Below are 24,293 nucleotides of genomic sequence, written 5' to 3'. Positions count from 1 at the left end.
AGCTTTGCAACCTCTGGAAATGCAAGTGAGAAGTGTCTTGTTGTGCGCTGATGAGATGCCTGGTGGCTGGGGCTCCAGGACAGCCTCAGAGTGGGGGCTGGTTGCCAGAGGCACCAACCACATGATTAGAGGGTTGGAACTTTCAGCACCACCCCCTAACCTCTGGGGAGGGGAGAAGGGCTGGAGATTAAGTTGATGACTAAAGGCCAATGGCTTAATCAATCATGCCTACAGTAATGAAATCTTCGTAAAAAACCCTAACCAAAGCGGTGTGGAGATCTTCCAGGTTGGTGATCACGTTGATGTGCTAGGAGAGACCCTGGAAGCTCCAAGACACCCTTTCCCCCTACCCTGCCCTATGCATCTCTTCCATCTGGCTGTTCCTGAGTTGTATCCTTTACACTTTTACAATAAACCAGTAATTAGTATTTTAAAAAAAGGGTAATACACACACTGAAAATAATTCAGACAAACTTTACTATTTGCAAGTATTACTTTATCACCATCTGCAATTTGCATTATTTTCTTAACTTTTGGCATAAAAAGAAGGTAATATGGAACCTAAAGGTTTACAGTGAAAAGTAAGTCTTGCTTCCACCCCTGATGCCCAGTCTCTAGTTCCTCTCCCCAGAGGCAAACATGTTAACGATTTATGTATCTTTCAAAGATATTCTTTGCATATATAAGCACAGAGGTCTGTTCATACTTTATAAATATATATATATATATAAATGATAACATACAATACATTCTAGTCTATATCTTCCACGTATATTTTAATAGCTGAGATAATTAGTTTTGTATCCTGCTCCTTTTCACTTAACATTATATCATATACTGAGATTTTTAAAATTCTTCGTAAATATGATTTCAATTGACTACACTTTACTCCATCCTATGGTTGTGTCATATGACCAATTCTTTAAAGTCATATATTTATTTTTCTGTTCTTAATTATAAAAATTAAGTTGCAGTGACCATTTCTTTACATATTTGTTCTCTTTCCTATTTATTTCCTTAGGAGAGATTCCTAGAAATGGAACCCCTGGTCAAAGAATAACTACTAAAACACAGATTTGATCCTTACCTCAATTTCCTTTATCTTATTTTACCCTCTAGATAGACCTGGGAGATAAAACTGGAAGGACAAAGATTACTATCCCCATTGGATCAAGAAGGGAACTGAGGGCTAGAAATTATAAGGATTTACCCAAGCCTCACAACTAACAGCTGAGACTAGACCTAGTACCATGACATAATATGGGAGAGGTCAAAATTCCTGCTCTATTCTTCAGCTGAATTCTTGGGTGAGTAATATCAGCTCTCTAAGCCACAGCATTTTACCTTACAACAGAGAAAATGCCACCTACTTCAATGAGCTATGGTACCAATAGCTATGGTATCATATGTAAATAATCTGGCATGGTTTCTTGATCTATGGGAGGTACTCAATAAATATTAATTCACTGGCTTTTTAATTCACTTCTGCAGTCAAATCTTGTTCAAGTGTCCTCTCCCTGATCTGGGCTCCATAATTTGAGCCTGTTTTACAATTAACTGTCTGTCTCTCCTTCTGGATGCAGCTGAGTTTTATCCATCCTTCTACCCTGTCAACAATGAACCTAGAGTAAATCCTTGGGCATGTTACTCCTTTCAGTAAATATTTATTGAACATTTGCCATGTGCCAGACTATTGATGTAAATGTTGTATTATTGGTTTTCATTTTTCTGATGCAGCTGTTTGCACTCTTAGATTACTGGAATTACAAGAGATTTTAGAGTGGCAGCTTTAGCATAACAAAAAGCCTGGCTACTGATCCCAGCTTTCCCAGTAACTCAATGTATGAACTTGGACAAGTCACCTAAACTCTGAGCTTCAATGTCCTCATCTATGATATGATCACATTACCTACTGCAGAAGGCTGCTGTGATTTGTAAATAAGAAAATGTAGGAAAAGAAGAAGTAAAACTGTCACTGTTTGCAGATGACATGATACTATACATAGCTAACCCTAAAGATGTCACCAGAAAACTTCTAGAGCTAATCAATGAATTTGGTAACGTTGCAGGATACAAAATTAATGCAGAGAAATCTCTTGCATTCCTATACACTAACAATGAAAGATCAGAAAGAGAAATTAAGGAAACAATCCCACTCACCATTGTAACAAAAAGAATAAAATACCTAGGAATAAACCTACCTAAGGAGGTAAAAGACCTGTACTCAGAAAACTATAAGACACTGATGAAAGAAATCAAAGATTACACAAACAGATGGAGAGATATACCATGTTCTTGGATTGGAAGAATCAATATTGTGAAAATGACTGTACTACCCAAAGCAATCTACAGATTCAATGCAATCCCTATCAAATTACCAATGGCATTTTTTACAGAAGTAGAACAAAAAATCTTATTTGTATGGAGACACAAAAGACCCCGAGTAGCAAAAGCAATCTTGAGGGAAAAAAACAGAGCTGGAGGAATCAGACTCCCTGACTTCAGACTATACCACAAAGTTACAATAATCAAGACAATATGGTACTAGCACAAAAACAGAAATATAGATCAATGGAACAGGATAGAAAGCCCAGAGGTTAACCCACGCACTTATGGTCAACAAATCTATGACAAAGGAGACAAGGATATACAATGGAGAAAAGACAGTTTCTTCAATAAGAAACTGGAAAAACTGGGAAAACTGGACAGCCACGTAAAAGAATGAAATTAGAACACTCCCTAACACCATACATAAAAATAAACTCAAAATGGATTAAAGACCTAAATGTAAGGCCAAACACTATAAAACTTTTAGAGGAAAACAGAGGAAGAACACTCTTTGACATAAATCACAGCAAGATCTTTTTTGACCCACCTCCTAGAGTAATGGAAATAAAAACAAAAATAAACAAAAGGGACCTAATGAAACTTAAAAGCTTTTGCACAGCAAAGGAAACTATAAACAAGACAAAAAGACAACCCTCAGAATGGGAGAAAATATTTCCAAATGAATCATCGGACAAAGGATTAATCTCCAAAATATATAAAGAGCTCATGTAGTTCAATATTAAAAAAAAAACTAACAACCCAATCAAAAAATGGGCAGAAGACCTAAATAGACATTTCTCCAAAGAAGACATACAGATGGCCTAGAGGCACATGAAAAGATGCTCAACATCACTAATTATTAGAGAAATGCAAATCAAAAGTATAATGAGGTATCACCTCACACCAGTTAGAATGGGCATCATCAGAAAATCTACAAACAACAAATGCTGGAGAGGGTGTGAAGAAAAGGGAGCCCTCTTGCACTGTTGGTGGGAATATAAATTGATACAGCCACTATGGAGAACAGTATGGAGGTTCCTTAAAAAACTAAAAATAGAATTACCATATGACCCAGCAATCCTACTACTGGGCATATACCCAGGGAAAACCATAATTCAAAAAGACACATGCACCCCAGTGTTCACTGCAGCACTATTTATAATAGCCAGGTCATGGAAGCAACCTAAATGCCCATCGACAGACAAACGGATAAAGAAGATGTGGTACATATATACAATGGAACATTACTCAGCCATAAAAAGGAAAGAAATTGGGTCACTTGTAGAGACATGGATGGACCTAGAGATGGTCATAACAGAATGAAGTAAGTCAGAAAGAGAAAAATAAATATCGTATATTAACGCATATATGTGGAATCTAGAAAAACGTTACAGATGAACCTGTTTGCAAGGCAGAAATAGAGACACAGATGTAGAGAATAAATGTATAGACACCAAGGGGGGAAAGCGGAGGGGGTGGTGGTGGTATGATGAATTGGGAGATGAGATTGACATATATACACTAATATGTATAAAATACATAACTAATAAGAACCTGCTGTATAAAAAATAAATTAATTTAAAAAAAAAAGAAAATGTATATAAGGGTGCTTCATACCTACACTGTGTGGAGAAAACTACACCTGGCCTTGCATAGAATCCAGTTGGAAAAGTGCCTGCCTTTATTAGCTATGTCTGCCATAGGTGCAAGGCAAGAGTAAAAAATACTTTCAGCTCCTGGTCTGATCCACTCCCCTTCATTTTCAGGTAAAAAAAATTGAGGCTCCACAAAGAGAAGTGATTTGTCAAAGGTCATACAAGTCAGCTGGAGCATCATTACTAGAACTTCTGTCATCTGATTACCCCCAGATTGGACTGGGATTAGGGAAAATAAAAACTACAACAATTTTAGGGTGAGTAGAAAAGCATCCCCAGCACCCTGAGATCTCTTCCTAGCACTTGCCATACTGTACTGTCAACATTTGTTTATGTGCACACAGCATAGCTTTCCCAGAAGGTGGTATGAAAACAGGGAGAGCTGAGAGGTACGGTTCGAAGGCAGGTTCATGTGGACGCCCCCAAGGGGATCTTCTCAAGAGCGGGGCAGGGGCTACACAGACATTCGGAAGAGAAGTAAAAACCACCCCAGCAGGCAGCTGCCTGAGGCAGATCTGAGCAGACAGGTCAAGGCACAGGTGGTGTCTGCAGAACTGCATTTGTCAGATAAGCATCAATCAGATCTTCTCTCTCTTTTTTGACAATCACATAAATGACAGAGCTGGGTAGCTCACTGTCTTCTGACAAGCAATACAGATGAAGGCCCAGGGAAGTCATATCTGGTCCTAGGCTGGGGGAAAGAAGGAAATGGCTCCTCCAAGGGTTGGTGTGAAAAACAAACAACACTTTGAGTCTGATAAGCATCTAAGGAAGAACCTGACTTCAGGCAGAAAAGAGGAGGGAAGAGGAGACAGCCTTAAAATCCAGCAAGAAGAGATCAACTGAATACATGTAGTGAAGAAGTAAATGGATGAACTTCTCTTTTGAAGGAAAGAGCACAAGACAAAGTCAGAGACACCTGGGCTGAGCTCTGGCTCTCTAAGCAATTGTGTAACCTTAGGCAGATCGCACCCTGGGCCTCAGTTTCCTTATCTATAAAATGAGTTAATATAGTGACTTCTGGGCAAACTATTGGAAGAATTAAAACCAGTACATGAGAGAGGCAGGAGCACAGCCACAGCTCAATTAGTCATTCAATCAACATTCATTGAGCACCTACTGTGTGCCAGGCCCTGTGCTGTACTCTGGGGAGATGAAGAGAAACCATAGAAGTTCCAGCTTAGAGGAGAAACCTTCTTAAACATCCTCTATAGGTTGCTGGTGTCTCCCTTCATATTGTAATCCTTAAGAAACTGGAGATTTATTTCTTGGACTGGAGATCATTTTATATTTTTGCCTGCTTCCATACTGTTTCCTCTGATAGGAACATTCTTTCCTCTGTGGCTAGCTAAATCCTTCATGACCAGGAAGTCTTCCCTGACCTACCATCCTCTGGCAGAATGTCTTTGCTAGGGCAAACTCAGCACCAAGGCTTCCCAGTACCACAGACAGGGCTTTTCACGGACTTCCATTGTCTTCCTCCCTTTATAGGCTCAGAACAGGTGAGCAAACACACACACACACACACACACACACACACACACATCCAACTCCTTTTACTATCCCCCACCCTTTTCCATCTGGATTACAAGAAGCTGGGATGGATGGCCCTGTCCTTTTCCCACTCCCCTCCACACCTCTATTAGCTGCCACCTCCCTCCCTAAAATCTCTTCCCACACTTGGACTCCAGAACAGAGTCAGCCTGTGGATGAATTTCTCTGTCAACGATTCTCTTCTTGTCTCTGACCCCAGGTAGCTGTGTAACAGGGTCCAGTGCCTGCACCCCCCTCCTCAGCCTTCTGAGGAGCTAAGACACAGCTACCAGATAGATGCCCTTGGACTCCACTCTGGGCCCCAATCATCTTCCCACTCCCACACCACAACCCACACCTGGCTTCCTCCGCACCATGACCCAGCCCATCTACCAGCCTAAACTCTCCAAGTTCCCCGACAGTTCCTCCACTCCCGGCTGCCAACCCCTTGCTCTATTCCAGTGCCTCTCCATGCGCCACCCCTAGCCAGAACTCAGGTGCCCACAGCCCATATCCAAGGCCTTGGCTCTCTCCCTCCATCAGCTCCCCACCCCCTTTCTCTGCAGCCTGGATAGCCCCAGCCTTGCCTCCCACCTTCCCATTCTTCCAAGCTTCCCACCTCCAAGCTCCATCCCTCTCCCACACTCAGGTTACCCCCCTTGCCTAGACCCACCTGGGCTCCAGCACCACACCACACTCACTTTACCTTCTCCCGGCCCAGCACCTCCTTCCTGCCCAGCGCCCCTTCCCCTCACCATCTCACTCCTCTCCAGCTCGAAACGACCCCCGCCGGCCAGTCCCCTCCCCTTAGCTCTTCACTTCCACGCCTCCTTTCCCTCGTTCCTCTCAGTCCTCTCGCTTCAGCACCCCCTTCCCCGCCCCTCGGCTCACTGGTACGCTCTTCCCGCACTGTCCCTCTCAGCTCCCTCCTTACCTCTCCCCCCATCCCCCCCCCGTTTCCCCCTCAACGAGCCTTCACTGCGCTCCAATTGCCGCTCATCCTTTTCCCGAGCCCCGGCGCCCTCTTTCTCGTTCCCCCAATCCCTCTGCCCCTGCCTTTGGAGCCCTCCTTGCGGCCCTCACAGCCCGGGTAGACGCTCCTCAGCGCCCCCTCCCCAGGCTACGCGCCCCTTCACTGCCGCGGTGCCTCTCCTTAGTGGCCTCGCCTGGCCCCTTCTCCTTGGTGTTCCCTCCGCTGCCCTGTGCTCCTTCTCAACGCCCACTCACAGTCCCCAGCGCCCTGCGCCGGGAATCGGTCCCAGATCCTCCCCGGGCGGGCTGCCGGGCCGCGCCCCTTACCTGGGACTCCGGGTGAGGACGAGCGGCTCGCTCCCTGGCAGCGCCGCGGAACCGCTGGACCTGGCGGCGGGCGGCAAGAGGCGCAGTGGGTTCGCGGAGCAGGGCGGTGCGGGGCGGGTCTGGTCCCCACCGCAGCGACTTCGGGCTGAGGCTCGGGCTGCAGCTGGGCTGGGCCACCACCGCGACCAGGGCCCACCCATGCCCCGCCCAGGGGCGGAGTCCCTATTCGCCGGGCCCCCGGCTCTGGGCAGGTGTAGGAAATCCGAGGTATCTCGGGGCCTGGCGCTCCCCAATATCTGGGTGACTATCATGACTTATCTTAATTCTCACGCCTCGTTCCATACACTGAACTTACTAGGGTGATCAGAGAGCTTCTATGATAGTGTAGGTGATGATGGGTTTGTAGCATGGCCATTTCTAAAGCACTTCCCTGTCGTTATACCGCTTCATCCTCACAAAAGCCCGGGTAGAGAGGCAGAATCTGGACGGCTGTCTACAGGTGGAAACGAAGCCAGAAACCTGGGCATTGTTCTCTACCCTATGCACTCCTTCACACCCTACATCCCATCAGCCTGGTGATGACGCCTCTGTAACATATTCTATCCCTTCCCCTCTTCTCCGTCTCCACTGCTCTCGCCCTGGTTCAGCCCTCATCACTTCTTGCCTGAACTAATGCAACAGCCTCCTAATGGGTCTCCCTGCCTCCACTCTCCAATCCATCCTCTATGTTGGCAGCCTGAGTGATTGTTCTAAATGTCACCGTGTTACCATCAACCCTGAAGAAACAAACAGAAACAAAACATTTTCAATGGCCCCATTACCAACAGTAGCCTGGAGTGAGAAAATGTTCTTGCCTGGTCATTAGGAAGTCCCAACTCTGTCAGAGAAGGCAGGTCTAAGTGGCGATTAGCACCCCACCCTCACATGTGGACCTGGACTTCAAGTCTTCCTGAGGTCGCAGGAGCCAGCTGCCAGCTTTGGTTTAGAATCATCATCCCTCCCCATACTCTTCCCCCTTCTCAAATCTTAGAAGTCTTGAAAAAGAATATATATATATATATATATATATATATATGTATATATATATATATATATATACGTATATGTATATATATCAGAATCACTTTGCTGTACACTTGAAACTAACACAACATTGTAAATTAACTATAATTCAATTTTTAAAAATCTTAGAGGCCTGAGTCATATACCAAAACAATTATTTCCCACATTCCATTATGACCTGATACACAATTTGTCTCTATGGCCCAAGGAACCACCCAGTAGACAGCCCCTCTCGTTGTCTGACTTCTCCCTCAGACTCATCCTTGAACTGTTCTGAGCTTCTCCACCCACTCCCTTTCACTCACCTCCCCACTGTCCTCATCCTGGCAGCCCTTCCACTGTGCCCTCTAGAATCCTGTTCTTTTGTCAACAAACTCTCCTACACCCTCTGCTTCTTCAGAGAGTACTCAGGTTACTTCTTTACCTTTGTTAAAGCTTGACCCTCCACCAGGACTCCTCCTGTAACCCTCTGCAGGAAGGCTTCTCACTTTCTCACTCCCCATACACCACAGGACCAGGAGGTGGGGTCGGCATTGCCACTTGCACACTTGTACAAAAATTCCTCCTCCTTTGGTCTCCAGCCATACCACCTTCCACCCTTCCTCATCAAGGTCATGATTGACCTCCAAGTGCTCCTATGCATTGAAGATTTCAGCCCCTGGCTCATGGTCATTCTCATTAGCCCTGTCTTGCCATCCTCCTGGTGCCTTCGGTAGCCATGTGGTTTCCTGATCCCTCAGTCCTTGGTCTCCTCTTCACATTACCTCCCATGGTCATACCTTGAACTTCTTAATCACACAGAACTAGTGCCTCTGTGATCTTAAAATCAAATGTCCTGCACTGCCTGCTCCCTCACTCCCTTTCTCCCATAAGGCCTTAGTTTCCTCATTTCAAAATGGGTGTCATGATAATGATTATTCATTCTTCACAAGAATAACGAGATAACACATAAAACCATCCTTTTAGAGTTGAGAGACAATATGAGAACAGATGGTATTGTGTTTACATTGCCTCAGGTCTTCACATCACTTTCTCCTTCTTCCCTGAAAGGCCATGTATTAAAGTGGACAGAGCACAGACTTGGAGCCAGACGATATGGTTTTCAATCCGTTTTACACACTTACTTGCTGTGTGATCTTATGTAAATCACCCCATTTTTCTGACACATGCACCTTATGCTCATGTGTAGAAAGAGCAATAATGTTGTGAAGATCAAATAAGAAAATGAGATAGCTACTGGAAAGCACCTGACAGGCACATAGTAAGCCAGGCACATAGTAAGCCCTCAATAAATAGAAAACACTGTGGTTATAACAGAACAAAAAAATGCTATTTTCTTAACCACAACTGCCTTCCAAGAAAGGTAGACCCTAATGTTCAGAGGTTCTTTTGTCCTACTTAGGACCTTGAGGAGTGTGGATATGTAAGTGTGAGAGAAGAAGGGAGACATCAACTTGCTCTGTGCAAAAAAAGGAAAAGAATTTGGAATTCACTTAGCAATATGGGTGAGAGAGGTCATAAAGAGAGCTGGGAGAAGGAAAGGAAAAAGATGAGTAAGAAAATCATTGTAAGGGTAGGTGCTACATGGATAAAGGGTCAGAAGAAACCCTCCCATGGCAGGTGTACAAAGGGTGTTTAAACACTGGAATGCATTAAATGGGAGAAGCTGTTTGTTGCACATATAATGTAACCCATTTCTGTGACTCTCAAGAGTTCAGTAAAGGCCATTACACTCAGGAATGCTTTCTGAGAGAGGAGTTGTAAGGATGAGTGAGTGGGAAAATTGAGCAATGAGCTTTGTTTTTCTGAGTTGAAAAAGGAGAGTAGAGGCAGAGACGAAGAGAGCACAAGCCCTCGTGGAATTTGTGGAAATCTCCAGGAGGTCTTCCAACTTACAAGGGTTATCAAATGTAAAAATCAATGTAAAAATCGAGGTTCAAGCTCACTGCTTTTAGATCTTAAAGGGGGAGGGAGGCCATATCTGACATTTGGGCTGTGTCATTTGTGCCTCCCTATTGACTAGCAGGTGACCACCAGAGAGAGTACAAAACTAATCATACTATATTGGACTGTCTTCACTTCCAGATCCAAATGCCAAGTAAGAATAGGAAGAAAGACAAAACGCTACCTTTTGTCTTCAATCAGATTGGCTAACAGTTATCATCATTAAGACCTTAAAATATACTGGGCTCATTCATATCTTTTGTCTCATTTAGTCCTCAATACAATCATACAAGGTATGGATTGCCATCCCCTTTTTATAAATGAGCAAACAGAAGTCAGAAAGTTTAAGTGACTTTCCAAGGTCGCACAACTGGTAAATGGCAGAACCAGATACCAGGTCTGTCTGACTCCAAGTCCAGGGCTCTTTCTATTAGACTCCAGAATCATGGTTGCTTGGTGAACACCATTTGTGGTTAAGAGTCCTACAAACAAAATTACCTTAAATCTTTTCTAGTTGCCAGAGCAATCAGACTTCTCTAGCTCCTAGTTTTTATATGAAATATAAAAGTGATACTTTTTATTGAATGAGAATCAGTCACTTAGAAAAGGTAGTAGCCTCGTTGTAAATCAACTATACTTCAATATAAAAAAAGAAAGAAAGAAGAAAAGAAAAGGTAGTAGCCTAAGTGTGGATTGCACTTGGAATGTTCAAATCTTTACAAGGTTCAGATCTACACCCCAGCGTGCGTTCCTCATGGCCAGCCTAGGAATGCAGATATGTTGGCAGGTCAAGCGTTTTTCTCTCGCCCCTTCAGTGGGTTGCCTCATATAACAGGGGAGCTGGAGCAGGTGCCAGAAAGTCACCAGAACATGTAAAGCAGCTCTAGAAACATAGGGTTCATGGGAGGAGTGGTGGAAGACAGGGCTGGGAAGAAAGGCAGAGACTAGATGGCCTAAGGCCTTGTAAATCATGTTAGAGGTTTGGGAAATTACTTTGCAAGCAAAAGGTTTGAAGCAATGGAGTAACCTGGTTACATATGCATATAAGAAGAATAGCTCTGACTGTGGTGGGTGTGATAGATGGGATGCGATGAGTAGGGAGCAGGGAGAAAGGAGATAGGGAACAGTCAGAAATTGCTTTTAAAATCCAGGTGAGAGATGAAGAGGACCGGAAATCATGTCATAGCAGTGGGGAAAGTGGAAAGTACAGGGATTTGATTTGTATTTAGGACCTGGTGGCAGATTAAATGTGAGATGTGTGGGAAAGGGAATTGGCATAAACAACCAGGTAGACAGTGAAGCCATTTACTGGTAACGGGAGCAGAGAAGTTGTTTTAGTTATCTATTGCTGCATAACAACCACTCCCAAAAATTCAGTGGCTTGAAACAGCAATAATTTATTATTTCTCACAATTCTGTGGCTGGCTGAGTGGATTCATCTGGTGATTTTACCTTGAATCACTCATGAGCAGCATTCAACTGGAAGGTCACTCCAAGGCCTGGCATTTAGTACTGGCTGAGGGCTAAGTGCCATGGTTCTTCTGCATGCGGCTTTTAATCCACTGGTAGGCCAGAGCAGTTTACATGGTGGTCTCGCGGCAGTGTTCCAAGAGAGCCAAGGCAGAAGATACAATCTCTTGAGGCCTAGCCTCAGAAACTGCATAGCACTCCATATACTGCATTCTATTGGCCAAATCAAGTCACAAGCCCAGCCCGGATTCAAAGAGCTCTGAGTGAGAAGAAGAGCAAAGTCGCATCACAAAGGGGTATGAATAGAGAAGGGAGTAATCAATGGCCTTTAACCAATCTACCACAGGAATGGGAACAGATCTGGATAAGGAGAAAAAATGGTAAGTAACTCAAACACCACTTCATACACTAATCATTCCTTCTTTCTTCTCTGTGCCTCAGTTTTTTAATTTGTAAAATAAATGAAAATGCACGCTGAGGACACTGCCCCATCATCAGGGCATACCGCTGTCAGCAGGGGAGGAGTCTGAGACACACACACACACACACACACACACACACACACACATACGAAGCATTCAACATGTGAATATTCAGAACCCAGGTCCCACCCACCACCCCTCTCTTTCGCCCACCCTACCAATCCTTCACCAAAGCCTGTCCGTGATACTTCCTGAGAGCTCTCCATTGCACGGCCACAGCTTTCTCACTGTCCTATCCCCACGATAGCCTCCAAACTTCCCCTGTAATCCACACTCCATACTGCAGCAGAGGACTCTTCCTAACCCAGGTTAAATCTGTTAATGTGCACATATGGCCTCTTGTGGTCTGGCCTCAACTACCCTCTAGCCTCATTACTGGACACTCCCCCATCCTGCCCTAAGCTCCAACAGCATAAACTACTTTTGGTTCCCAGAGGGTGACCTGCTCGTAACATCTCCATGAATTTGCCTCAGTTTCTCCCACTACCTTGAATACCATTCACTCATTCATTCATTCACTCACTCACTCACACAACAAATATCACCTGAGCACCTGCTGTACACCCAAGTGGATAACAAATGGTCCCTGACCCAAGTTGCTCAGGTTCTGGTGCAGGATAGCAGGCTGTAAGACCCACTGTTCTGCGTTCACAAAGGCATAGGCCAAACTGCAACCCAACATGACCTCCTGGATCATTCTTAGAAGGGGTCAGGGGATATTTGCTGAATAAATAAGCATACAAATATTCACAAAAGGTTTCTTACATCCACCATCTCATTTAACTTTCACAGTAAACATATGAAGTGGGGACTGATTCATACCATCCTGGATGTGAAGAAGAAATAAATAGCCTGTGGTTTCTCAGCTACTGAAAGTAGGGGAAGCCAAGACTAAAATCAGCCACATTAATGGATTTGGCAAGACATGGCTGTTTTCTCACTGTGGGACACATCAACGGGGAGGAGCCTCAGAGTTAGGCCTCATGCTAGGAGGCAGGTCCTGGGATGCAGAGTTGAGACTTAAGCTGAGTCTTCGAGGATAAGTAGGAGTTAAACTCACAGAGAAGGAACCCAGGTAGAAGGACCAGCATGAGCAAAGGCCCAAAGTTATGAAATTATATGAAGGCTTCAGGGAACATCAGGGACTGTAGGTCTCTGGAAGCACAGACATGATGGGCACAGTACAGGTGATGAGTGAGGTGGGAGGGTAGGTCAGAGCCAGAGGCCAGCCAGGGCCTGGGGAGCCATGCTAAGGATGATGGACTCAAAGATCAGGGCAATGTGGAGCCGTTACTTTTGAGAAAGCCATTACTGCTTTCTCCAGGGGTAAGATGGCCAAATTTACACTTTAGAAAGAACTCAGCTTATAGAATGGAGATGGATCAGAGGTTCCAAGATACAGAGGACAAGGAGACCAGAGAGAAAGCTGGTGCAGTGACTTCAAAAGAAATTGAAGTAAACTAGTGTGGGATAATCAAAAGGACATAAGCTTTGGAATCAGAGAGGTCTAAGTTCAAATCCAACCTTCACCATTTGCTAGTTATGTGATTGAATTTCTCTTGATCACACAGGTTACTCATCTGTAAAATGCGAATGAGAATTATTTCATTGGCTCCTTAAGAGAGTTCAATTAAAAGTGATAATGTATGTAAATTAGGGGGTGGTAAATAGGATATTCAATTCAATAACATCAGATACTTTAAGGGATCTGACAACTCATAACTAAGTATATCATGCTTGCCAATGATTTCTCCCTTCAGATACATGTCTAGGGAACTTACGAACAGTTGCACTCGCTTAGACTCTATAAAATAAGTCAGGTTGCCTCTCTAATTTTGGAAAAACATCTGTTTCCTCGTTCTCAGAGGGCTTGCTGAGGGATGCTGCTTAAGATGCCCTGTGACCCTTTGCAAAGGTTCAGTCTCATACTCCCCCTTGTGCTCTAAAGGGGAACTGCAATCTCGCTGGACTGACCAGCAGTCATGGTGCTGACATCAGCTTGAACATAGGGGCTGAAAGGAAGGGAATTGACGTTTGGTAAGCACTTACCATATTCCAGAAACCTTCTGAAGTGCCTTCCATACACTATCTCATGTCTCTCATCAACCATTCAACAAGAGGAGACTGAAGCTCAGCTAGGTTAAGTGACTTTCACAAATATCCATGGATAGTAAGAGAGAAAGCAGACCTAAACAAAGGAAAGAACTGGAAAAGCTGGTGATGTTTACTGCATGATAGAATCAAATCCAACCTCCTTAACAAATTCAACCTGGTCCTTTTCTCTCTAGATTTATCTCCCACCACCAACCCCCTTGGTCCTTTTCTCTGGCCATACAGAATAACTTATACTGTAAGTCTGCAGTATAAAAACTGCCTTATACTTCAGCATTTCGCATAGGCTTTTGTTTCTACATTGAGTGCCTTCCTGAATACCCCTCCTTTATCAAGAAGACTCCTCCCTACTCATCCTTGTATCCATCTCATCCTTACTTGGAGGGAATTTAATCACTCCCTCCTTTGTACTACTTCTGGACCTTAGGCTTGCAGTTGGTACATGATAGCTAAAATAAAATGTTCAGCCCTAGGAAATTAACAGTGCCCATGCTTTAACACAATTATTCATTTATGGTATACCAGGCATGGCTGAAGGTACTGAGCACTAGAAATACAGTAATAAGCAAAACAGATACAGTCCCCATTCTCACAGAACTTACACTCTGATAAGGAAGGCAGACATTACACAACTAACCATACCAATAATTACCATTGTGATCATTGTTTTGAAGGAAAAGTAATGGGAGAGATAAAAGAAAAAGCTGTTTTGGTGCCATGATCAGGGAAGATTTTACAAAGCAACATTTAGGTGGGATTTCTGAAGAATGAGTTAGGCAAAAATATGGGGAAGGACACTCCAAGTAGAGGGGATAGCATGTGTAAAGACCATGAGGAACTTTGAAAAATGGAAAGAAAACAAATGTGGCTGGAATATGTGACAGAATGAGAGAATGACATGCAATGATAGCTGGAGAGAGACTTGAGAGCCAAATTATACCACTCACTTAAACAGTATTATTGATTTTGGACTTTATCCTGGGAGTAATGGAGGAGAGACAGTGAAGAGTTTCAAGCAGGGAAATGATATAACCAGAATTCTATTCTAAAGAGAGCAGTCCCTGTGGAGAACATGTGGAGAGAGGGACAAGGATGGATGCAAGGAAACCAGCTAAATAGCTATTCATTTATTTAGCCATCTCATTAATGTTTATTGAATGCCTACCACGTGCCAGATTCTATACTAGGCTTTGAGGATACAGCAGTGAACAAGACAGACAAAAGCCCTGCCCTGATGGATCTTACACTAAAAGTCTAGGTGACAAATGCTGGTGGTTTAGACGATGGTGGTGATGATGTGGATGAAGAAGAGTGTATTAGTCAGCTTGGGCTGCCATCATCCAGTACCACAGACTTGGTGGTTTAACAACAAATTTATTTTCTCACAGTTCTGGAAGCTAGAATTCTGAGATCAGGGTTGATTTCTTTCTTTCTTCTTCTTTTTTTAAAAAAATATTTATTTATTTATTTGGCTGCTTCAGGTCTTAGTTGCGGCATGCTGGATCTTTAGTTACGGCATGTGAACTCTTAGTTGTGGCATGTGGGATCTAGTTCCCTGACCAGGGATCAAACCCAGGTCCCCTGCACTGGGAGCGTGGAGTCTTAGCCACTGGACCACAGGGAAGTCCCAGGGTTGATTTCTTAAGACCTCTCTTCTTAGCTTATAGAGGACCATCTTCTCCCTGTGTCTTCACATGGTCTTCCCTGTGTGTGTGTGCCTGTGTCCTAATCTCTTCCTGTGAGGATATCAGTCATATTGGATTAGGGCCCACCCATATGACCTCATTTTAAGTTAATTACCTCTCTAAAGGCCCTATCTCCAAATACAGTCACATTTTGAGGTTGAGGGTTAGGACTTCAACATATTAATTTGGGGGAGGACATGATTCAGCCCATAACAAGGAGTGAATGGATTTTTAAAAAAAATATTTAGGACAGAGAATGAACAGTAATTGACAATTAAGGAGTAAAGAGAAGGAGATGTCAAGGATGAGTCTCAGGTTTCTGGCATGTAAAACAATAGGGTGGTGCTATTGACCTATTTGATAAGGAACACTGGAAGAAAGTTCACAAGGATCCAGTTCCTCTTTTCAGTCGTTGTGGTCCTTTTAGGGTCCTAAAGCAATGTACAAAGATATGATAGTTTGGCCAGCAGCATATCACAATATTTATTGGCACATGATATCAAATATATGGGGGAATTGTATCATCCATGCAAGTCTGAATTAGAAAGAGAACTTTCAAAAATGATTTTTTCAGCCAGACTTTCCTCATTCACTTTGAAATTCCATATCTCCTCCCATTACCTTAACAGGAACCATTTAGGTGGAGTTGTGAAGGCCAAAGCCAGAGTGTAACAGGTAGAATGTCAAAGAGAAAATGAGGTGAGGAAAGGTTGACAGTGTGGGTCAGGCTGGAGAGACACATAAAGTCCACGGATGGTTTGTTTTTAGATGAGAAATAAGTGTTTGTTTAAGTTTGCATAGGAATAACCCAATAGAGATAGAGAGATTGATGATATAAGAGAGAAACATTTATGGCAAAAAAAAAAAAACTGAGGACAGGGAAGGGCTGACTCCAGAGCTCAATGGTAGGATTAGCCTCTGATAAGTAGAAACCATCTCTTCCACTGGAATAAAAGGATAGGAGGAGAAGATGAGACAGATACAGGGAAGGTCTGTAGATTTATTTACCAGGGCAAAGTTGAGGAAGTTATATCAGAAGATCTGGATAAGGTCAAAGTGTAATGGAAGATATTGATCAGTTAGGTTGAAAGGATAGATAGGTGGTTATGCTCAGAGAATGGAATTTCTGATTCAAGGCTTCAAAGGTAGAAGAGTTTTGAGTGATAATGAGACCATTCGAGTCAGTGGCTGCGATAGAGTGGAGGTCATTGATGTGAAGGAGGCCAAATAAATGAGAGGCCAAGATATTAGATGAACGGTTTTTTTTTTTTTTTTTTTTTTTTTTTGCGGTACGCGGGCCTCTCACTGCTGTGGCCTCTCCCGTTGCGGAGCACAGCCTCCGGACGCGCAGGCTCAGCGGCCATGGCTCACAGGCCCAGCCGCTCTGGAGCATGTGGGATCTTCCCGGACCGGGGCACAAACCCGTGTCCCCTGCAAAGGCAGGCAGACTCTCAACCGCTGCGCCACCAGGGAAGCCCTTAGATGAAGTTTTTCATGGCTTTTCATGGCAAGTAATGGGAAGCCAAGCTTCAGCTGACTTAAATTGTTGGAATATTAGGTCATATATCTTGAAGTCCACAAAGTGGTATTCAAGGTTGACTTCATCCACTGGCTCCAAACGTGTTTCACTGCAGTTTTCTCATTATTTCCCCCCCTCCATGTGTTGGTTTCACACTCCATCTAGTAGCAAATAAAAATATCCTGTGAGGGCTTCCCTGGTGGCGCAGTGGTTGAGAGTCCGCCTGCCGATGCAGGGGACACAGGTTCGTGCCCCGGTCCAGGAGGATCCCACATGCCACGGAGCGGCTGGGCCCGTGAGCCATGGCCGCTGAGCCTGCGCGTCCGGAGCCTGTGCTCCACAGCGGGAGAGGCCACAACAGTGAGAGGCCCGTGTACTGCAAAAAAAAAATCTCCTGTGAGACCTCTCAGAATTTCTAAAATATTAATTTTAATTATAAATCATTCCAAGAGATACATTGTTATCCAAACTTATTTAGCCATGGAATGCCTTTCTAGGGACACTAGTGTTGCGTGGAATATACTTTGGAAAATGCTCCTATAACCTTGCTAGACAACAGTTGTTGACTATTACAGTGGCTAGCCACAGAAACTTACTCTGGCTTATGAAAGAAAAAAAAGAATTTATTAAATAACACTGACTAGGGACTTCCCTGGTGGCGCAGTGGTTAAGAATCCGCCTGCCAATGCAGGGAACATGGGTTCGATCCCTGATCTGGGAAGATCCCACATGCCGCGGAGCAACAAAGCCCGTGTGCCACATCTACTGAGCCTGCACTCTAGAGCCCGCAAGCCACAACTGCTGAAGCCCGCATGCCACAAGTACTGAAGCCCACACACCTAGAGCCTGTGCTCCACAACAAGAGAAGCCACCGTAATGAGAAGCCAGCGCACCGCAACGAAGGGTAGCCTCCGCTCTCCACAACTAGAGAAAAGCCCTCGTGCAGCAACGAAGACCCAATGCAGCCATTAATTAATTAATTAATTGATTTAAAAAACATAACACTGACTAGATCATAAACTACCCAGGGATGCTGGAGAACCAGGTTTGGGGTACACATTGCAGACATGCTGGGGAAGACACCATGGCTGTCACCACTAAGTACTAAACTTGTACTGCTTGAAAACCACTAGCCTCCAACACTGGACACCACTGTGGGCATTATAACCACCACTGCCCCAAGAACTCAGTCTTCCTGCAAATGCTGTTGTCTGTGCTGCAGGAAGGTGTATCTGATTGGCTGAGCTTAGGTCATTTGCCTATAGTCTAGCTGCAAAGGAGGCTGGGAAAGCAATTATCTAGTATTTCCAACTTCTAAAATAGAAAGAGAGTTCTGTCTCCCTCCAAAATTTATAAGGTGAAGGATTTCTTGAATATAAGAAGGATAATTTAATGGCTAAAAAGAATTTTTTAATGGCTACATAATACACTAATTTCTTTGCCCAACTTGAACTATATTATTTCCCGCCTACCCATATTTACACTTAAAAGAAAAAAACACTTCAACATAATGCAACTCAAAATGCAATTACCCACTCACCAAAAGCAGTGCAACCCAAAGTCTCATTATTTACTACATCCAGTTACAAATCTAGAACTTCTAAGTGCTATTTTTGGAATCACACCTGTATATATGATATCTTAATCAGGAAGTTCACCGCTATAATAAGCAAGGTTCTATTGTGGATAATAGGAACCATGCTAGCTATTTTAATCAGAAAGCATTTAATACAGGGAATTAGCTACTAAAAAAAATCACTGAAATGACTAGAAGAACAAACACTAAACTGGGCCCCAAGGAATGACTCCAAGACATCTTAGGCTGTCCCGACATGGGAAATGAAAGTTTTACATCACTCGGGAAGGAATCTGCCCTCCCAGATTATGGTTTCGGGATCACACCATCTTGGCCACCATCTGGAAATAAGCAAGCCATTGTCCTCCTGGAACAGTCTGCGATAGCTACAACCTGGGATCAGGAAGCTGCTGCCAGAACACTTGTCTCCAGAGCCACATCACACCTGCGAAGTCACACCAGCAAAATGGAGGCCTCACAGTCTGCCAACTCTTCCCCAACAGTTCCCAATTCAATCTCACATGAAAGCATCACTGTAAAGTGAGTGCACTTTAGAGGCAATACTGAGTGAGACAGCATGATGGTGACTAAGATGGTCAGCAAGCCCACAGATGGTGGTACCAAAGCAGAAGCTTGGCAGAAGGGAAATCCAGATTAAGACTCTCTTCCAATAAAATCAGATCGTTGCTTCATCCAGGATAAAAGGAATCCAGTGTAATTAAATTGACACGAGTGGGAATTCCCTGGCAGTCCAGTGGTTAGGACTCAGTGCCTTCACTGCTGAGGGCCCAGGTTCAATCCCTGATTGGGGGAACTAAGATCCCACAATCCATGCAGCACAGCCAAAAAAAAGAAAGAAAAAAAAAAACCAAACCGACACGAGGTACCTTGCTGTTGGAGTCTCTGGATTGTGTCACCAAGTCCAAAGCTTCAGTGTTGGTTGCTGCAGCTGACAAGTTAGGCGCTCAGCAGTGACAGGTTATCCTTGGAGAGGCTGCCTAACTGTGATCAGTGGCCCTGATGCTCATGGCCTAGAGTGGCATGGGAGAGCAGCCCAATTATCCCGCCCAATGAAGGGAAGAGAAGTGGTGCTGAGGAGCTGAAAGGGCCACCTGGAGGGGCCTTGCTGACAAGATAAAGGGGCAGGGTGCGTGGACTGACCACTGGAGACTGATAGGAAAATAGACATCTCAGCAGATGCCTTCATGGAAGGATGTGCCAGGACCAGGTAGGATGCATTATACCTCAGAAGATGCTAGCATGAGCAGTGTCTCTTATCTGATGTCATGACACTGTATAATTCTCTGAGATTTAAATGCCATCCAGGGAAGGAGAAAAGAGACAAAAAAAATCCTAAAGTTGATCAAGTTTCAACCTCAAATAACCTAAAAAAGCTTGGACCTGACTGTAAGTGGTTTCTCTGTCTTCAGGCAGAATGGCAGTTTGAAAGGGAATTGTTATTGGAATAGACAATTATGTTTCTATTTTTGTAATTGTATAAGTTGGCTTGAAAATTTATACTTGCTACACAGCATAAGGCATTGATGCAGTCCTTGAGTTGGCTGACTTGAATACAAATTGCCTAGTATGGTGTAGTAGTTAAAAGCATGGTTTCAGGGGCCAAATTGCCCACATTCAAATCCCAACTCTGATCCCACTAGCTTAGGTAAGATACTTAGCCACTGTGTGCCTCAGTTTCCCTGTCTATAAGGCAGAGATGATGATGATGGCAATAGAACCAAATCCATCAGGTTATTGTTAGGATTCAATGAGTTAATACGACTGGATGATTTAGAACAGTTTCTGGCACACAGTGCTGTATAAATGTTTGCATCTCTAGGTAAAGAATGTTTGAAACCTTTAGTCTTGAAACTTCTATGGTTGCATGATCCCTGAAAGAATTTTGGAAAAGTAGGTACTTTTTTTTTTTTTTTTTTGCAGTATGCGGGCCTCTCACTGCTGCGGCCTCTCCCGTTGCGGAGCACAGGCTCCAGACGCGGAGGCTCAGCGGCCATGGCTCACGGGCCCAGCAGCTCCGCAGCATGCGGGATCCTCCCGGACCGGGGCACGAACCCGTGTCCCCCGCATCGTCAGGCGGACTCTCAACCACTGCACCACCAGGGAAGCCCAAAACTAGGTACTTTTAAGTTGACTCTTTTGAGATCTAAAAGCTTCATCATTTAAATAACGGCAAAGGACATAATTTCTGGTGTACTGTAAATATTAACATTTAGAAAAAGCTGTTATGTCACTTTAAAAAAATGTATACGCTAGAGCCTAAGTACCACAGGAATTTTATACCCACCTTATCCACTTAATTTTTTTTTCCACTTAAAACTAATACATGGACAGGATCTTCTTAACGGTTGGAAATTTTACATTATTCTCTTTCTTCTTGAACTTGCATTTCTTTCACTCCACCCACAGAATTATAAGCTAATGTAATGCATTTATATGCTTAAAGTCTCTTATTGATCACCATGTCATACCTCTCTATAGTAAATGTATGTATTTAATAGGAATTAAAATGCTAAAATTCTTATAGTCAAATTCTTTGAGTATAAGAATCTAAGTTACATTAGACAATTTTTGTACCCTAGTTTACAACCTCTTTATCTTTCCCCCCATTTGGCTGTCACTGTAGTAACCAGCTACGTTTGGAGGTTGAGGACACCTCTCTAAAACTGCATTCCCTTATCTCTTGCTTTCTGCTTCCAAGGCTCTTTGTTACCTCTGTGTCGACGTTCTTCCAGGAAATTAGCTCCTCTGAGGCAACCCTGGACCAGAGAGGTAAACAGCTCAATAATAAATCCTATTTTGGTTCTCCCTCCTGCGCTTCACTTTCCCCAGTCTCTCATTCCTGTCCCCGAGAATCTCTTCCTAGAATATATTACCCGTACAGGCCTTATCTCAGGCTCTACTTTTAGGGAAACCTAAGCTAAAATCTAAGAGTTAACATTTTTTTTCCAGATTCAATTATCGTTACAAGAATTATTAGTATGTCAATCAAAACAATAAATATTACAAATGTTAATAATTATTAAACATAAAAAGTAAAGTTTTATTAAAATTGCATCTTAGTGACATGACTTTTTAAAATGCCATTCATATATCTGTGGGAAGAATATTACTTATGGCTAGAATGGGACAGGATTCAGCATTAACTACTTTTTATATCAAGAGTATTCTCAAAATGTTAAAAACTTAATTCTCGGACAGATTTTAAGCACATGCCAAAATTTTAACTTATTAATCAGGACCAGCAAGATGACAAAACCAGTTCAAAGTTGAAATAAGATTATTAAATCAGATACAAAATTGGTTAATGACCTAAAGGCATTAAAGCTATAACCTATGAGGTTATCTTCTCCCTGGGAAAGAAATCATTTGCTTCTTATCAGTTTTCTATAAATTGACATCTAACTCTATAGAGTTGTAAAATGTGTGTACCCTAATTAACAGTAAATAGTAAATCAAACTAATTTGTATTCTCTTAGAAAGTCAGATAACCCTTTAGGGAGGCTTGTTACTACAATGCTGTACAATAACATTAAAAGTTCGGAACAATTTTTCTTAACACTAGTTATTACGTTTAGAAATATAAATGCTTAGAAATGTTCAAATAAATAAGTACATGAGAATGGAAGTTTTGTTAGTGCAATAGCATTAAATTCTTTGAACTCTTACTGAGTTATATGCCAAAAAATCACAAGTGACCTAACATCAAAAATTTAAAATACCAGTTGATACATCAATTAGGCCCTCTTTTAGTCATGTTGTAAGCAAAGAAATAGAAAACACTTACCTTGTGGAAGAATTTGTTACCCATTCATTAAAGTCATTCACTTTCTCAGTTTCTGGAAAGTATACCACAAAGACATCAAATACTTATTAACTACCTCTCAAACATTTTCACTTGCCTTGGAGGTACACCACACAACCCAAATGCCACAAAAAGGGCTAAGAAAATTTTTGCCAATGCAACATGCTTTGATAAACTGTGTTCATCTTATCATGTGCTTCAAGTGTATTTTAATGAAACACTTGTCTTTCAATTTATGGAAAAAGTATTATATATTAGCTAAATGGCCAAGTCAGTCTTCACTGTTAAGTCAATCAGCCACATCAGTCTTTCATTTAAAAATACTTCATTTTGGAGAGTTAGAGTGTTTTATTTTATTTTATTTTTAAATTTATTTTATTTTATTATTTATTTTTGGCCACATTGGGTCTTTGCTGCTACGCGCGGGCTTTTTCTCTAGTTGCGTCGAGTGGGGGCTACTCTTCATTGTGGTGCACAGGCTTCTCATTGCGGTGGCTTCTCTTGTTGTGAAACATGGGCTCTAGGCATGTGGGCTTCAGTAGTTGTGGCACACAGCCTCAGTAGTTGTGGCGTGTGGGCTTAGTTGCTCCGAGGCATGTGGGATCTTCCCAGCCCAGGGCTCGAACCCATGTCCCCTGCATTGGCAGGCGGATTCTTAACCACTGCACCACCAGGGAAGCCCCAGAATAAGCGTTTTAAAATCAAATGTATTGGGACTTCGCTGGCGGTCCAGTGGTTGACTGCGCTTCCACTGCAGGGGGCACGAGTTCCATCCCTGGTTGGGGAAGTAAGATTCCATATGCTGCACGGTGCAGCCAAAAAAAAAAGTAATTCATTATCTCTAAAATCAAAATGTATTGATATATACATACAGGAAAATGTCTATATAGAGTTTACAGTTGGATAGGTTTTGACAAATACATACACCTAGGTAAGCATCACAATCAACATTTGCATCACCACAGCAAGTTTCCTCACGTGACATTGCAGTTAAATTCCTCTCCCCACACCCCCAATCTCAGGTAACCACTGATTTGATTTCTCAGACTACAGACAAGTTTTGCCTGTTCTGAAACTTCATATAAATGTACTCTTTTTTGGTCTTTTTCACTCAGCATGTTTTTGAGATTCATCCATGTTGTTTTATGTATCAGTAGTTTGTTTTTCTTTATTCTGGGTAGTAACCTTTTGTATGAATATACCACAATTTATCCACTTATTTGATAGGCATTTAGGTTGTTTCCAGTTTTTGGATATTATGAATAAGGTTTCTATCATTCTTGTACAAGTTTTTGGTTTTTTTAAATATTTATTTTGGCTGCACCGGGTCTTAGTTGCGGCACATGGGATCTTCTTTGAGGCATGCAGGATCTTTTTTAAATTTAATTTATTATTATTTTTTTTTGCGGTACGCAGGCCTCTCACCGTTGTGGCCTCTCCCGCTGCGGAGCACAGGCTCCGGACGCGCAGGCCCAGCGGCCATGGCTCACGGGCCCAGCCGCTCGGCGGCATGTGGGATCTTCCCGGACCGGGGCACAAACCCGTGTCCCCCGCATCGGCAGGCAGACTCTCAACCACTGCGCCACCAGGGAAGCCCGGCATGCAGGATCTTTAGTTGCGGCATGCGGGCTTCTTAGTTGTGGCATGTGAACCCTTAGTTGCGGCATGCGTGTGTGATCTAGTTCCCCGACTAGGGATTGAACTCAGGCCCCCTGCATTGGGAGCATGGAGTCTTATCCACTGGACCACCAGGAAAGTCCCTCTTGTACAAGTTTTTGTTTTTGTTTTTGCAGACTTCTGTTTTA

The 24,293-nt window shown here is 43.1% G+C and overlaps 1 protein-coding gene across 6 annotated transcripts in view; it reads right to left on the bottom strand.

Annotated features, from left to right (window-relative positions):
* Positions 1-24,293, bottom strand: part of TXNDC12 (thioredoxin domain containing 12) — a 107,588-nt gene that overhangs the window by 56,756 nt on the left and 26,539 nt on the right. For 3 of the 6 annotated variants that reach the window (XM_033435529.2, XM_033435530.2, XM_049699969.1), the window contains exons 7-8: positions 22,471-22,522; positions 21,397-21,442 (exon numbers count right to left, since the gene is read on the bottom strand). In XM_033435529.2, coding sequence (XP_033291420.1) covers positions 21,397-21,442; positions 22,471-22,522 — 98 coding nt within the window. Of the gene's footprint in view, positions 1-6,815; positions 7,879-11,273; positions 11,873-21,396; positions 21,443-22,470; positions 22,523-24,293 lie in introns of those variants that run through there. The other 3 variants (XM_049699979.1, XM_049699982.1, XM_004273860.3) reach the window with 3 other exon arrangements.

This window comes from Orcinus orca, chromosome 1 (assembly GCF_937001465.1).
Source record: "Orcinus orca chromosome 1, mOrcOrc1.1, whole genome shotgun sequence".
Taxonomy (NCBI): domain Eukaryota; kingdom Metazoa; phylum Chordata; class Mammalia; order Artiodactyla; family Delphinidae; genus Orcinus; species Orcinus orca.
Note: the sequence above shows the minus strand (reverse complement) of the source record. Positions and strands in the feature narration are given on the sequence as shown.